The following is a 17,674-nucleotide window of genomic DNA, read 5'->3' as shown; positions in this document are numbered from 1 at the left end:
GCCAGACTCATCAAGAAAAAGAGGGAGAGGACTCAAATCAATAAAATTAGAAATGAAAAAGGAGAACTTACAGCAGGCACCACAAAAATAGAAGGCATCCTAAGAGACTACTACAAGCAACTCTGCCAATAAAATGGACAACCTGGAAGAAATGGACAAATTCTTGGAAAGGTATAACCTTCCAAGACTGAACCAGGAAGAAATAGAAAATATGAACAGAGCATCCACAATTAATGAAATTGAAACTGTGATTAAAAATCTTCCAACAAACAAAAGTCCAGGACCAGATGGCTTCACAGGTGAATTCTATCAAACATTTAGAGAAGAGCTAACACCAATCCTTCATAAACTCTTCCAAAAAATTGCAGAGGAAGGAACACTCCCAAACACATTCTATGAGGCCACCATCACCCTGATACCAAAACCAGCCAAAATAAAAAATAAAAAATAAATATAAAATAAAAGACCCAACGCAGCCAAACATAAATTTAAAAATATAAAAAAATACATAAAAGTGATCTAAAAATGTTAGGCATTATTATCACGATTACTGGCTACTTTAAAAGATTTATCGGGCTTCCCTGGTGGCGCAGTGGTTGAGAATCCGCCTGCCAATGCAGGGGACACGGGTTCATGCACCGGTCTGGGAAGATCCCACATGCCGCGGAGCGGCAGGGCCTGAGCCATGGCCGCTGAGCCTGCGCGTCCGGAGCCTGTGCTCCGCAACGGGAGAGGCCACAGCAGTGAGAGGCCCGCGTACCGCAAAAAAAAAAAAAAAAAAAAAAAAAAAAAGATTTATCAAGTTCCATCTCTCAAATAAAGCTTTTTCAAATAATTCTTGTCCAGTCCAATATTCCCTTTTTTGGAAATTCTATTTTATATATATATAAGGTATTATTCACATGGTATAGTAGCCAGATTCAAGATAACTTCCAATAGTCCTTTCCTCCTGGTATTCATGCCCTTGTGTAGTTCCCTCCCACACTGAATAAGGCTCACCTGTATGATCAATAAGATATTGTGGAAGTGATGTTACATGACTTCTGAGACTAAGCCATAAAAGATATTGCAGCTTCAGCCATGTTCTCTTTTGGATCACTCCTTTTGAGGGAATGTCAGTTGCCATGTCCTGAGAACACTCAGGCAGCCCAGTGGAGAGACCCATGTGGGGAGAAACTAAAGCACCAGCTTGACAGTCATGTGAATGGGATACGATGGAAGCAGATTTCCAGACCCAGTCAGGCATTTGGATGACTGCAGCCCTAGCCAGCATCCTGACTGCAGCTTCATAAAAGACTGTGAAGTTAGATTCACCCTGCCAAACTCCTGAATTTCTGATCCGCAGAAAATGTGTTTGAGATTATAAGCCACTAAATTTGGGATAATTTGTTATGCAATAATAGATAATTAGTAAATGTGGTTAAGTCCAGTGTACTCTGTCTTAAATGTATAACTTTGATGTTTCCATCTAGATCATAAGCTCCCAGATTTGAACTACATTAAGACTTTTCTAAATATATATAGATCTAAAAAATTAAGTAAACTATTAAGTATATTAAGTTTATTTTAACAACTGATATTCTAAGGTAATATCAATTTGAAAACTAGGCAAAAGTAGTTGGCCAACACTTCCACATATGAACTTTGTACAGTTGTTACTGATAAATCTAAGTCCTTTCTTCTTAAACGTGAATTTGAAAGAAAGTCTCAATAGAGCAAGTAGGTGATGACTAAAACTTAATTTATGAAAAAAATTAAAGTATATTATCCGTAAATACCTGCGGGAATAGGTGGGGGCTGGGGAGGAAGTAAGGTGTTAGTCTTGCTCTGGACAGTGCAAGGTAAAGGAGGAGAAGGAGGAGATGTTGCACTATCTTTCATACCATACAGCTTGGACTCTTTAGAGAGTGTTCTTGGCAAGGAAGATCCTCTGGAGGCATTAGGTGATTCGGTCTTTAGAGTCTTGGAATTATAATGCAACTGTATTGAAACAAATAAACTTTCAAAATTAAAATTATGCAGATGAGGGAAACCAAGAAATGTACAAAAATGTGGCAGAAAGAACACTGGTTCTGGAGCCAGAAGATTTTACGAGTTAGCTTTGTGATCCCGGCAAGTTCCTTATTAGCTTTTTTTCATTTTTAAAGTTAAAAAGGGTCATCCCAGATAATATTTTAAGTTCTTTCTAGCTTAACATCCTAGCTTAATAATTCTAGAATCTAAAAGAGTTGCAATAGGCAAGGTTTAGCAAATACGTTGTGAATATCAATGTTTAAAAAAGAAAATTAACTTTTCTGTCAAAATTTCGTGGAAAAAGGGGCAACCTGCAGTTTAGAAGGTCTCATGTTCAGAATATGGCTATATTAGAGAAAAACTTCAGAAAGCCTCATTTTAATATAATTGGTGAAGGAAGAATATATATGATAGAAAATAAACATGGCTACTAATAATCTAATCCCTAATCCTAGACATTTAGGTTTTTTACCTTTACATCAACTCCAGGAATGTAAAAGACTGTTGTTTCTAAGTCACTAGGCTTTGTTTGTAGAGATGATGGCACTTTCTTGCCTGTCATTAAATGGGTGGTGGAAGCATAATTAGTTTGAAACTTCTTCTTTTTCGAAGGAGAATCTTGATCTAAACTCCTGGAACTTCTATCATAACTCCTATAAATAGAAAAATGTTTTATCTTTTTGAAAGACATTTATTTCCTTTTATCTTGTTTAAAAGCAAACTTTTATTTATATAATAAGTGAAATGTAATCCTTCATGAATAAGATTGAAAAAGTGAAGCTCATCAGTGTCTCTAGCGAAACTGGTTAATCCTTGCATGGATGAAGTTTATGTTGTATGTTCCACAACTACACAAGGCAGTTATTCTTTCCTGAGATCACAACTGTTTCACATGAACACATAAGGTTGAACCAAGTGAAACTGCCCTTTATATAGGTAAATATAGCTAGGTACCAGCAATTTATTTTGGTTTACTGCGGTTCAACCAAAAATAAATTAACAGTCGTTCTTTTTATCACCACTATTACATTTGTAAGAATTTAACTGTTTAGAGTGCCTTTTTATCTTCTCATTTTATAAAAAGCTTCATCAGACAAAGAGACATTTAAAACTCTTTTATTATAGAAAATTTCGAACATACAGAAAATAAATGGAACGGCAGAATGAACTCCCATGGGTCCATCTCCCAGCTTCAGCAGTTGTCAGCATTCTGCTGACTTGTTTTATCTACATTTCCACCCACTCCTTACTCATTCACTCAATTATTAATATTACTATTTTCTTATAATTCTTTTTTAGATTAGGAAGGAAAAGCAAAACAGAAATTCAAAGAACAAAATAATCTAACCCTACGCCTGTTTATACCACTATTTCTTCAAAGATGGAAACAAATGGTAAAGCTGCAGTTATAGCCTGAACAACATTCCGGTTTACTGAGGTCTCTTTGTGCAATTGTTTCCCAATCTTTCTTATTTCTTTATGTCATCAAACTTTCAATAACAAGATATCTTTAAGTATTGTACTGTTCTTTGAAATAGAAATGTGCACAATATGATGACAGAGACTGAGAAATTAATGCTTATTTAAAGAATTCCAAGGATATAACTATTTTAATTAACAAATTTGCTAGAATCTAAATCAGACGTCCATTTCTAATCACCAGAAAATATTATATACTTGTTTAAAGAAAACAGTATGTTATACAAATAAACACTCAAACATTTTAATTATGATAAAATATACTCTTTAAATCTGCATTTTGGGATGTGGTGGGAAATGTTTGTTACGATTAATGATATATAAATAGTGGTTCTAACAAATGAAGTTACTTGTACACCTTTCTGACCAATATCTTACCTTCTCAAGCTTATATCATCATGTTCTTGTAGAAGGGTGGTTGGGTGGAGCACACATTTTCCACTATCAATTTCAACTCGTATATCAAGTTCAAAGTCAATATTTCTCTCTGTAGCTGTGCCACTAAGACTTCTGTTGGCTGGGGCTGTTGGCCAGCGTTCTGTAAATAGCTGATGAACAGCAGCAAAGCCTGTTGCTTTTTTACGAGATGTGTGTCTAGAGAAAGAACAACTGGTGATTACACTGTAGTAAACTGGGAAGAGTTTTCAACAAACTATTTTCCAACATGTTATGTGAGCAGTAGTCTGTAAATAAATTTCACTATTTTATAAATTCACACAAATTACCCAACTGGCCCCTATTTTTCTTAAGTTTAATGGAGTCACTTTTTATTCAACAACTATGTACTGAGTAACTATCACGTGCCAGGCAATGTTCTAAGCACTCAGGACACAGGCACAAGCACTGATATTAAGGAGTCTGAATATCAGCGTATGACCTACATTCTACATCTTGGAGGAGATTTCATTTTTGCAAATTGTAAAATTTAAAATGCTACTTTCTAGATTTTATTAAAAGACATAAAAGACAGGGAAAGAAAAAAATATTAGAAAACCATGGATACGTCTCCTAGTCTCACTCTGGGTAGGCACATTAAGATTTTTTTTCTGTAAAAATTAACAGTTATATAATGCTTTAAGCTCAGTTCTAGATTCTAAAATACTGCCTAAGGATCTTAAAGCTACTCACGAGGGTTTCCTGTAAATATAGAACCTTTCCCTCTCATGGTCTTCATCCTTTTCATCCTTCTCGGAATCCTCACTGGTGGAAGACAAACTGTCATCCCGTCGGCCCTCCTCAGGTTGGAAAGAAATGCCTGGTGAAAGGCCTCCTGGAGTTTTGGGAGAACTGAACACGGAATATGATCCTTCACTATTTGAGGAGTAATGGGATGGACCTTCAATGGTTACTGACAAAAGGTCCAGTTCTGTCTCCTCTGGAAACTGAATGTAAAGAGAAAAAATATGAATCAGGTTCACATTATAAACCTCTTTTCCCTTAAAAAAAAAAAGAAAAAAATATACATTGAAGCATCTAAAATTTCTCTCAAAATTGAATTTCCTCACTCTGAACTGAAAGATCAGCTTTACAAACATATGAAATGGTACACCAAGGAAGGAAGCAGAAGTTCTAACCACAGAAAGTCATACCACTGACTCACTAAAAATTAGAGTGAAATTTTACTTTATATAAGCATACATCATCACGTTAATTAGTACATACTGTAATTCTTTAAAGCATGGGTTAATCATGCTGTGGAGACAAAAGAAACAATGTGATCAACTTTAAATTAGAAGGGCAAGAGAGGAAATAATGATGGAAGAGCATGCAAGTGTCAATACAGAATGTACTTTGTGCTTCCAGAATACTTTCTGTGGATACATCTTTTTAAAATGGGCCCCTAATGAGCTGAAGAAAGATATGTAAATAGTTATATACTTAAATAGCAATCAATCAAACTTAAGAATTCTGTATTTTAAGGCAAATACTTTGTATAAATACAATGTCACTCACTGAGGATTGTATCAGGAGACCACTGCATTTAAGCAGGTCAAAAAAAATAAACAAAAAACTTCTATGACCTAATTTTGATTCCCAGTTTTGAGATTTGCTTGCATATCCTTTGAGGGAATGTGATAAGCCTTTGTAAAGTGTAATGTGAAAGGTACATTTATTGATATTACTATAAGATACATAGTGAAATCCTATAATCAAAATTTCAAACATTTGCAGAATCTAGATTTTCTTCACTTTTTAAAAAATAACATCATTTAGTAAGTAAGTCAGATTTTATTAGAAAATCTTCAACTTTTAAAGCTGTGTTAAGAGTTTATGTAGATAAATATCCCTTTGTTTATATTTATTTTCTATTTAACCATGCCTTAATGATCTATTCTGTAATTTATGATTTTTATACACTTTTTTTATAAACAGCATATACTGCTATTTAAAAATAGAACTTGAATCATTCAAATATTAATGCCTTTAAGAATAACTCAATCATCTCACAGTATATACATATATCAAATAATTATGTTGTATACCTGAAAATAATGTTATATGTCAATTATCTCGATTTTAAAAATACTGTACAGGAAAAAAAATCAATTAGTAGAATCAATTCACTGTAAAGGACAGTATTTCCAAGTTCATTTTTAGAAAAAAGGACATGTCTGTCAAGCTCACTCTGTTACAACCTAATAGTTCTAAAACAAAATTCGGCTTGACTAAATTCAGTGTAACTACGGGATAAATATTGAGACTATCTTAAAAGAGTGGGCGATGGGAAACAACTGTGGAATAAGTTCCAATTTTTAAATGTAACTTGACAAAAAATTTCTAGACAATGATTTATATACATACTATACAGATACAATTTTAAAATTAAATTTTACTTTTATAACTTATATTTAGGGAAAATATGAAGCTTATAAAGGTGTTAACTCAACTTATAAGTGATTGTGTAGCACATTTTCCGCACTGTTTTGAACATAATTTTTAATAGACTGCTTTTATACATGCTTTTTTATACCAGTGACTCAAAATAAATAACACTCAATGATTAATTTGTTGTTCTGAGATAGGTTTGATCCTAGTTTGAATTAGGTAACTAATTTTTTCTTAAAGAAAAGATTCATTTTGTATTTGAGTGTAGGAAAAAAGAGATTCACTTCGGGATTAGAAAATAACTGTAATATATTGCGGTTTTGGGTTTATGATTTTGTTGAGTTAATCTGGTGTGCTGATTTAGTCCTTTAATTTTGGAGATTAAATAATTACTATTAGGGCTTCCCTGGTGGCGCAGTGGTTGAGAGTCCGCCTGCCGATGCAGGGGACGCGGGTTCGTGCCCCGGTCCGGGAAGATCCCACATGCCGCGGAGCGGGTAGGCCCGTAAGCCATGGCCGCTGAGCCTGCGCGTCCGGAGCCTGTGCTCCACAACGGGAGAGGCCACAACAGTGAGAGGCCCGCGTACCGCAAAAAAAATAAAAAGTAAAAAATAATAATTACTATTAAATTATAAGTGAGTATAGAACTAAAATATATTCATGAAAAAGCTTAGGAAATATACATGATGAAAAAGAACTGAAACAATCTTAAACCTTTATGTAAAATATCTTCAAGGTCTGAGTTTAGTATGAAATGAAAGGAAGACATTTTGAAAGCAGACTTTCAGAGTGGTTAATTAGTTTTAAAGCAAAATTTATGTTGTTCTTAAAAAGTACCTGAAAATACCCTTCCCCGGGACAGCTGGACTGTGGTGTACTTCCCCATACCGTTTTTTTCAACTTAATTAAAATAATGAGAAAATTTATAAAAATTCATGAAAATTAAAAAAACAATGCTTTAAAAGTAAACAAAAACAAACATTTTAACATAAATTTTAACATGCTATAAAATTAGAATACAACTTTGACACTGACCTTTTTACTACTAGTTTCTGATATTATCCTATATATTCTGAACAAAAATACATAAACAGTAAAATCATTAAGTAAAAACTTATTCCACATTTACATTTGTGTAAAATACCCAGTTTAATGCAGAGTTGAACTTGAAAGAAAAATTATTCAACAAAATGTTTCTACCTACAAGCAAGCAGTATGGAGTCTTTATTCTACATGCAAAACACTAACACCTGCGGCATGGCTCTCACTAGTGCTCTGCTATTTGGCAATGTACAGACACCTCAACCATCACAATCCACACTTTCACTGTAAGTAGGAACTACTATTTCTAAACTGCGTAACTACTATAATTTTGTAATTACTAAAAATTATTTAGCACTGTGTATCTCCAACAAATAGTATCTCTCTTACTGTATCTTGGATATTGAAAGTGACTCTGGGTCCAGGAGATGCTGCATCCACCCGGATTTCTGGGAGCTCCTCAGTTTCACCTACTCGAGAACTATAATAAAATATAAAGTTATAAAACATTAATATTTGTGTCAAAAAAAAAAACCCTGGACTTTATAAAAGTCTGATTAATGACATTAACACTTTATTTCTAAATATTTACCTTATCCAAGGATTGAACTTTTGGTATTCCATTTCTTAACCTTTAGCATCTCATAAAAAAAAAGTTCATTGCTTTAACACAAGATTTTCTAAAATTAAACCTTATAAAAAAGAATTTATAGTGTTCATTTACTAGTAAAACTTTATTTTTCTTCAATAATAAGTAAAATATCCATTTTTCATATGTTAAATGTGTGTATAATCACACTTTTTCTAACCTGACAAATTTAGAGCTGCAGCTACTAACACGCAAATATTCATTTCTTTGTATAGTCTAAGTTTACGCATAAACTTGTCTAAATAGCAGTGTACTTCATTACTAAAAAGCACACAGTGACTTTTATAATATAAAAAGTAGAGGATAAATGGGATAGAGGGATTCCTCAAACTTCTTAGTTTGACAGTATCCACTATTACTAGTTTTACTAATAAGGTCCATTTGCTACCTTAATTTTGTAATTTCCCCAATTAGAACACAATAAATAAGTAGTGACCTTTGGCAAAAGAGTCAGCAATTTTATTACTTGTTTCATTGGTTGAAATATATTACCTTGCCCTTTCCATTCGCTTAAGAGGTGGTCTTCCAGAAGCTGAAATGCTTTTTGATCGGCTGTAACTTGGTTTGTAACCCAAACCCCACTTATCCTTTAGGGAAGCAGCCTAATGAGAGGGGATAAAAAAAGGGTGACTTTAGGCAGTTGTTTACTGTTGTAATATCTGACTTCAGGTAAAATGTTCTGCTATTAAAGAAGTTAGCTTGTCTCCCCCAGGTCAATAACAAGTTATCTTAAATTGTGACTTTAAATGTCACTTAAGAACACAGATGGATCAAAGTGCAGCAGGAATCAGCTATTCTTAGTCCTAACGTCAATTAGGAAGGCTGTACAAGGAAAATAGGAGCCACCAGCTCGTTTGAGAGAAAAGACTGGGAGCAGGGATGAGGGGTACAGAAATAAGGGAACAATAAGAAAAGAAAGAAAAGAGAAAGAAAATGAGAATTAAAAGGAAAGATTCTGGGAGAAAGGTGAGGGGAGGGGGGAGAAGAGGAGATCAGGGAAGAGGGGGAGGGGGAGGGAGGGAGCAACCACTAATCATCCCATGTAACACCCAAGGGTCCCCCTGACAGAGCTCTTTATTACAGAAAAGGAAAGGAAGCGGTGACTGGAACACCCTCCTTGTCACCAAATCCCTCTTCTTCAAATTTGTAGTTTGGGGGGGCTAGACAGTAAAAAGATTCTAATACAATGGAAACTTAGAAAGCAAAAGGACTAAAAGGGAATTGAGGGGGAAATACCAAATGAGAAAAATGTTAAGAACACAGATTTAATTTCAGTAATTTTCCTAATCCTCTCTACCTAGTTTTATTTTTAACAGTTAATTGCCAAGTCTAAACTAGCTTATAAACAGTATGCAAGCAATATTTTCATTATGTTGCATGACTGTGAGGTACATAGTGGCAAAAAATTTAAGCACAGAGTTATGCATTACAGAGCATCACTATCCATTTAGTACTATCAGAAGCCAGTGATGAATAACTAAAATTGAATTTTATTCCTAATTTAAATAAATAATTTAGAACACTATTCAAATGAGGTTGTCTAGGACTTTGGTGGTGACCAAGGAAAGAAAGTTCAAGCCGATGAACTCTGGATCCCTGCAACCTTCCCCCCTTTTCTCTAACCTCAACAGCTCTAATTTAATCAGTTTTTATGTATTGGGGTAACACCCAAAAACCATATTCTGGTTAAAAAAAACTGGAGGATTTTGCTGACTATACTTTTAAAAATTAGTTTTTCTACTAACAAGACCACCTTGACCCAAAGCAACCTACCTCCATTTGAATAAGTTTTAGAATTATTTTCTACTCTATTTTTCTAGTACATCTATCTATATATTTGTTTCAAGTGTTCAGCAATTGGACTAAATCCCAGAATGTGGTAGATAGTAAGGTCAAAGATAAATAGCTTGTCCTTTTAGAGACTCAAATACTAGTAAGGGCAGCTAAATATGCAAATAATAAAGGTAAGAATAAAGTGCTGACAGTATGTAGTGGCTAAGAGTAAAATCCACTGTGGAAAATGGGAGGGGTAGAATGGACATCTCAAAAAATTTCACATTTGAATTAGAGACAAAAAAAGTATGACTTCATGAAAGGCAGACAGAACACAGTGGCTAAGGGCATAGACTGTAGAATCCCACTGTTTGGGTTTGAATCTTGGCTCCACTGGAATTACTGGCTGTATAACCTTGGTCAAATTGCTTGACCTCTCTGTGCCTCAGTTTCCTCATCTTTAAAATGGGGAAAGTAATATAAGCTACCACATAGGGTTGTTGTAAAGATTTAACGGGTTGAATGTAAAATGCTTTAAACAGTGCCTGGTACATAGTAGACATGAGATACACAAATCAAGTGTTATCACTAGCAATGGAGGAAGAAAGAGAACAACATAAGTATTCATCATAAAATTTCATAAAGTGAAAAAATGTTTAAATAGTCTACTTTAATAAAATTCTCCTTAAATGTTTACTCACTCGCATACTGGACCTCCGTAATTTTTTACGAACATCTCTTCGAATATCATTCACAGCAACAGATTCTAATTGTTGATAACGTTGAATTTCCTGGTTTATGGTTCCTTCACTTGCACCTAGTTTTCTGGATAAAAAACAAATATGGCAGTTAGTGTAAAGAGGTAATAAAGTAAGAGCGATTTTTACTTGCTCCTTTTTAAATTTTCTATCAGAATATCAAAGATTATGTAGGGACGCCAAAATCCTGCATAAAGTTAATACTCATATCTGGCAAACTTTAAAAAAAAAAACTTTCTCTTATGTTTTAGGAAATGGTTCTTATCCATTTCTACATCAAGAGTCTCTGTGATAATCTCAGGAAAGCTATGGAACCACTTAGCAGAATAGTATCTGTATGTAATAGTCTACATATAATTTAAGCCTCAGGTAAGACTTTAGGGGAGGAAGTATATTTTGCTTCAAGTCAGTTTTCCCCTGATAACAAAACTCAAACTGTAATGTAAGTCAACAGGAAAACGTGAATCACTGTTTCATAACTGATTTTACAGACAAGTTTTTAGCGAATACCTTTCACTGTACAATGTATACATTTCTGTAAAATCCTCGAATGCAAAAAAACACAGGTACAGAAGTACAAAGATTAGAAAAGATGAAGTATGTTTTCCACCCTGGGGAAAACAAAAATTTCAGTTTGGCAAGAATATTTAGTCTTACAGAGCAAGTATAACCTAGTCAGTACCATTTAGCAGCCTACAGATAAAGAAAAAAATGACTACCACCTAGTCCTCCCTCTTGACTCACCCTACCCTCACCTCAGCTCTAGTGAACTGCTAATACAGGCAAGCAAAAAAAGCACGAAGTTTGAATTCAGACAAACACAGGTTCAAATTCCAATTCTTTAATCTCTCTGAGCCAGTTTTCTCATCTATAAAGTTTGGATAATGCCATCTAATCTCACAGAAATGTTGTGAGGATTAAATTGAGATAACATGTCAGAATCACAATAGGTACTTAATAAATTCTAAATTTTCTTCCTCTCTTAAAAATTTGCATTCCAAAAATACTGTTAGCAAAAAACTCATATTTACATATATATGTGAAGATACATGTATATACACGTAGAGATGCAGATATGTGACATAAAGTCAGTCATAAACTTCTCAGAAATGGGGAGTTGTGATGAGCACTAGACTAACATTTCTAACTTTATCACTAATGAATGTTTGATCTCAGACAAATCACCAAACTTTTCTGGACCTTGGTGATCTCATTTATAAACTAAAGGGGGTGTACTGGCCCCAATCCAGTTTCCTTCACATTTAAAATCTATCCTATTATTAGGGAATACTCTACTAAATTAAAAATTATTATACATACTTAAGATCATCTATTACTTTGGCCTGTTCATTCAGTTCTCTGATATCCACTATACGCTTCATAATTTTTCTTCCTCTAAGTTCTCCTGGCTGGCTACAAGATGCTCCTTGTCTTCGATGATCTGCAGCTTCCTGAAAAATCAAAAGCATGTCTGTCAGTAACACCCTCAGGTCACAAAGCAAATCTACCCTATCACAGAAATAACACCTTAAATCAAAGGAAGCATGCAAGAATCAAAGCCATCTATATTAAGTAAGATGATTGGAATTCTCCAGTGATTCAAACCCCTTCATTTTCATAAGGAATCCATTTAGTTGCTACCTACGTTTCCCCATGAGTGAGCTCTGCATGCTTTCAGATGGGACTGGCTAGACTGAGGGGAGGCCCACAGCTCTGGGTTACACAGATACTCTGCAGGAACAGAATAGCGCTGATGTGGAGGCCTCAGGCCTAGGAGGTGATTTACAAGTCGTTGCCCAAAGGTGAGCTTGTGGCCGTCTCCACTTACTGAACTTCCCTCTGAGCTCTAAATGGTAAACAGTAATGTTAATTTTTTAAAAATTTCTTTCCAAGAACAAAACTATTTCATGATACAGTAGTTAAAAGATGTTTCAGAAAATTTTTTACGTTGATAATAGAATGAAAGCAGAGACAAACTTTCTTTTTAACTAATAAATTATAAGTTTAATAACTAATCAATCTGATACCAAAGAATATGTACAGTATAAATGGAAATACACATTTTTAAAATGTATCCTTTGTGTGGGTGCACTTTGCTTTTGACTTTCATTTTTGAACATCATTATTGAGATAATTCACATGCCATAAAATTCACCCATTTAAAATGTATAATGGTTTATAGTCACAAAGTTGTGCAGCCATCATCAGAATCTATTTAGAACATTTTCACCGCCTCCCAAACAAAACCTCATAACGTTAGCAGTCTCTTCCCATCCCCTCTCCCAGCCCCCTAAACTCTCCCAGTCCTAGGCAACCACTGATCTACTGTCTCTACAGATCTGCTTGCACTTTGCTTTTACTGTTAACATGTTACCTGTAGGTTAAGGCACAAGTTGGTTGACAACCGTTATGAAACAAGGAATTCAATTAAAAGACAATATTATGGAATTAAAAAAACAATAGTATTTAAATGTAGACACGGAGAACCACCACTCCCTTCCTTCCTCCACAATTAGCAACTACAGTAAATAACACTGACCTAATAATATCCCTTTCTCAGGGTAAAAGCCAGTCCTGAAAAAGTCTAACCGTGAGTTTACTTACAGTATGGATAGTGGGAGACATAGTGTCAACTTCATCTTCATCTGACAGGTCAGCTATGTTCACTGAATTTAGATCGGCAATGTCATCTATGTCCTCCTCTCCTGTCAGTGTTGTAAGGGTGTTGCCCAGAGCGTTAAGTCTTTTGCCAATGTTAGGATCCATGTGGACATCAATCCCGCACATTTTCCACAGTACATTGAGTGTCCAGGTTCCAGCACTACTACTTTCTGTTTAAATAAAGAAGTGACATTTTTGGTAAGTCTTGAGTATAGAAATTTAAATAATTCTACATTCAGGGAATAAAGTGGATGATGGCCCTGTGTAATAACTAATGTCTCTCACAGCTAGATCTGTCAGAAACGGGAGACTGTGGGATTGATTTCCCTATTGTATAGTGTGCACCTATTGTTTCTCTGTTTTCAGCACTCTTCTTTCCCCATGTGACCTATGAATTCCCTCCTCCCCTAGCCCCCGAGCTGATCTACCTTCCCATGACTATAGTAGGAGAACTGGCACAGCCCTCCCTCATTAGCCAGAATTAATTAGATGATTAGTCTGAGTAAGGGTCGAAGCTGGAAAACTAAGACTCCTTCCCTGGACTTGAGAAAAGACTGGTCCCTCTCTAGTGATTGAGGGGTGGCGAATGAGGCTCATTAGCTGCTGGCAGCCATGTTTCCTGCCATGTTTCAGGAGGTCAGCAGTAAGAAAAAATGAAGCAGCCAGAGAGAAGCAAAGACAAGCGCTGGAAAGAGCCCTGGTGACAGCTGGGCTTATTTCTAGTAGTTCCTGAGGGCCCCTGAATTGACCTGGTTCCTTCTCTTCACTGAGATAGCCATTCCTAAGTTTAACTGTGATCTGCAAATATTCTTTTAACAAGTTTCCCCTTTCAGTTAAGCCAGTTTGAGTACGTTGTTGTCGCTTATAAACAAGACTCCTGACAAAGACTTTTTATGTGACCTTCCTCCCAATATGTATGTTTACCTCAGTTATCACCTTTTCCTTCTAACATTACTGCTGGAAATTTCCTAGCCTTTTCAGTTCTCTGTCAGTGGGGACTGCAGGCCTTGCTATTTTCTGAGACAGTTTACTTAGGATGAGCACTGAGACTAGGTTCTGGAGGATAAGAGGAATAGTAAGGAGAAAAGGAAGTCTACTCATCTTAATCAGCTTCTACCCCTCTCAACATTTTAAGAGCTCTTAAATAAATATCTCCATTTATCTTACCCTAATTTTATACCAGTAAAAATAATAAAAATTTACACTATGCTGTCATCTTAGTTAAGACAGATTATTACTTCTCTGGTTATCTCCTAACCAGTTTCCTAGATTTTTCTCCTCTCTAATCCTTGAAAGTGTCCCTTTGATATTGTCACATCTGCTTTCTTGCTCAGAAAAACTCAATGGCTTTCTCACTGTCCACCAAATCAAGTCCAGATTCCTTAATTTGGGATTTAAGATTTTTCTCGTCTTATTTTCACATAACCCTATTCCAGCTAATTTGGACAACTCTAACTAGACACTGTGTTTTGACATGACAGGTATTATTCTCTCTGCCTGAATTTTCTCTATTCATATTTTTCAGTTTTTGCTTAAGAAACAATTTTATCCATCTTTCAAGTCCTTGTTTAAATGCTTTTTCTTCCATAAAGCTTTCTCTCATTCCAGTATCCTTTGAAATTTAGAAATTTTATCTCCCTCCTGTAAATTTCAATAGCAATTGGAATTTTATTTATTTTTTGAACTTATCACTTATTGCAGTTTAGTTATGCTGCAGAGCTGTAACTACATTATTAGAATTTAAACTTATATGGCATAGAAAGTATATCTTATTCATCTTTGTCTTTCCCAAAACATTTTGTAGTGTATCTTGCACACTGATGGTGTCTAATTAATTGTTAGATAAATAAAAATATGCTAATATTATTGCAAAATAGTTTTTAAAAATTAGGGAATACCAGAATGAGTTTAGTTAAAAGAGCCTCTAATATAAAGGCAGGAAAAATGGATAAAAAAAGCAGAATTCTACCAGATATATACAGCAAAAGTAATACCAAAGGTGAACTTACCAGCAGCTGCTTGTCCTGTAGTCCTGGAACATACTTCATAGGTACCATCTGGAACTACACCTGCACAAAAATCACTCCCAAAATAAGTTTCAATAAAATTATGCTTGTGATTAAATAGTACACTGCAATTTTTCTTCCAAAAATGATTACCTAAATATAAACAGGATTACTAGCCTCTCTAGGTTTCAGTTTCTTTTTTTAAAAATTTAATTTATTAATTTATTTATTTTATACAGCAGGTTCTTATTAGTTATCTATCTGATACATCTTAGTGTATTAGGTTTCAGTTTCTAATCTGGAGAATGAAAGGGCTACCTTAGATGACTTATGATATCTATTTAATATCTCACAATATTTTATTCTTATCAATTTTAAGAACTAAACTGCATATACCTGAAACTAATATATTGTAAATCAACCATACCTCAATAAAGAAAACAAGATTTGACTCCAGTTTTATCTTTACATTCTGCATGTGATTTCCTTATCTGAGTGACAATACCTGGCCAACTCTGAAACTCTAGTTTCCAGATGCTATTGTACCATCATGAGTGAATGGCACTTTGAGAATGCAAATAATTTTAAAATGATTTTTCGATAACTAAGAACTGCCACATTAGGTCACAGACATGATTCATCAACCCTGTCTTTTACTTTGACAAGGATCATTTTATGAGGGGATAAAAAAAATGATTGTCTGCCATGATGTCAACCTCATAACGTCAGCCTCCTAAGGTCATGGACCTATCCCCAGAACATATCTAACTTTAACTTTGAAACATTTACTATTTCTTAGCTTTAATCAGATAATTTCAGCTTTTTTAAGAGGTTAATTAAATCAACAAAAGAAATACCATCCTTGAAACAACTTTTAAACAAAGTAAAGCCTAAAGATAGAATTAAGACCCTTTCTCAGTAATCCTTAATGGAAACCAAATTTCAATCTAAACCTGACAGTATATATACCATAAATAAAATGTCCTTTTGCAATTCATTCCATATTCTAAACTGGTATTCAAATGTTACTCAAATGTGAGTTGTAGATATACTACAATTTAGGGACTTCCCTGGTGGTCCAGTGGTTAGGACTCCACGCTCCCAATGCAGGGGGTCTGGGTTCGATCCCTGGTCAGGGAGCTAGATCCTGCATGCCACAACTAAGGATCCTGCATGCTGCAACTAAGACCTGGCACAGCCAAATAAATAAATTTTTTTTTAAAAAAAGAAATACTACAATTTATTTTGGGAGAAAGGGTCTATAAATGACAATTTCTATTATGTATTTTTTAAGATGGTGCCAGTAACTTTAAAATCTAAATTATACTTTTGAACCATATGGTACTTGTGCCTCACATACAAATTATAAAAATGAATTAGATCTTGTTTGGGGGTAAAAGATTGCCTAATTCACCTTTAATGTCATAGTTATAAATCAGAGCAAAAAAACCCAAGACTACCCTTTCAAATCTTAAGACTGCTAGAATGAAAAGAAAAGCCTCTGAAATTGGAGTAATATAACTAAGGCCAAGTGAAAGTAAGAAACAGTAAATTTAAAAAGGGTAGAAAACATCGGGGACTTCCAATCCCAAGAAGTGCTAGAGAATTTTTTAATATTAAGCTAAAAAAAAAGATTATATAAATTCATAGAATACAGAGGCATGATGACTTGATAAGGAACATTAAAATTCTTAGGAGGAGATCTGAATCCTGAAAGTGAGAAGTAGGAAACCAACTGGGCTCTTTCCCATTGTACCTGTCATCTTGAGTTGGACCAACCAGAATGCAGGATGGCAGTATTCCTGCTGTGACAACCAAATGCTGCTACCCAGGTGTTAGCAGAAAGCTTGGAATTTTTCAAACTTCTAATGGCTTAGTTTTTCTAAATACATGTTAAAGAAAAGCGTCTAATCTTTACTATTTAAGTGGTCCATGGAACCCTTCCTATAGATTGTCCTTTCTAATTTTTATTGCACTTCCCCCCAAAATATTATCACCTAGAGAGGAAATTACACCGGGCTCTCTCTCTCTCTCTCTCTCTCTCTCTCTCTCTCTATATATATATATATATATATTTTTTTTTTTTGGCCACGCCACTTGGCTTGCAGAATCTTGGTTCCCCAACCAGGGATCAAACCCGGGCCCCGCCAGTGAAAGCACCAAGTCCTAACCACTGAACCACCAGGGAATTAACGACACAGGGCCATCTTTTTTCTAGGGCACGATTTTTTTTTTTAACATCTTTATTGGAGTATAATTGCTTTACAATGTTGTGTTAGTTTCTGCTGTATGACAAAGTGAATCAGCTATACGTATACATATATCCCCATATCCCCTCCCTCTTGCGTCTCCCTCCCACCCTCCCTATCCCACCCCTCTAGGTGGTCACAAAGCACCGAGCTGATCTCCCTGTGCTATGCGGCTGCTTCCCACTAGCTATCTATTTTACATTTGGTAGTGTATATATG

At 35.0% G+C, this 17,674-nt stretch overlaps 1 protein-coding gene across 1 annotated transcript in view; it reads right to left on the bottom strand.

Annotated features, from left to right (window-relative positions):
- Positions 1 to 17,674, bottom strand: part of BLTP1 (bridge-like lipid transfer protein family member 1) — a 203,020-nt gene that overhangs the window by 27,659 nt on the left and 157,687 nt on the right. The window contains exons 60-71 of the mRNA XM_028492249.2: positions 15,210 to 15,269; positions 13,144 to 13,370; positions 12,185 to 12,385; positions 11,860 to 11,990; positions 10,483 to 10,606; positions 8,501 to 8,610; positions 7,750 to 7,840; positions 7,156 to 7,218; positions 4,621 to 4,874; positions 3,871 to 4,086; positions 2,486 to 2,666; positions 1,779 to 1,980 (exon numbers count right to left, since the gene is read on the bottom strand). Coding sequence (XP_028348050.1) covers positions 1,779 to 1,980; positions 2,486 to 2,666; positions 3,871 to 4,086; positions 4,621 to 4,874; positions 7,156 to 7,218; positions 7,750 to 7,840; positions 8,501 to 8,610; positions 10,483 to 10,606; positions 11,860 to 11,990; positions 12,185 to 12,385; positions 13,144 to 13,370; positions 15,210 to 15,269 — 1,860 coding nt within the window. The remainder of the gene's footprint in view (positions 1 to 1,778; positions 1,981 to 2,485; positions 2,667 to 3,870; positions 4,087 to 4,620; positions 4,875 to 7,155; positions 7,219 to 7,749; positions 7,841 to 8,500; positions 8,611 to 10,482; positions 10,607 to 11,859; positions 11,991 to 12,184; positions 12,386 to 13,143; positions 13,371 to 15,209; positions 15,270 to 17,674) is intronic.

This window comes from Physeter macrocephalus, chromosome 7 (assembly GCF_002837175.3).
Source record: "Physeter macrocephalus isolate SW-GA chromosome 7, ASM283717v5, whole genome shotgun sequence".
Classification (NCBI taxonomy): Eukaryota; Metazoa; Chordata; class Mammalia; order Artiodactyla; family Physeteridae; genus Physeter; species Physeter macrocephalus.
The sequence above is the reverse complement of the archived record's forward strand: the minus strand, read 5'-3'. Positions and strand labels throughout refer to the sequence as shown.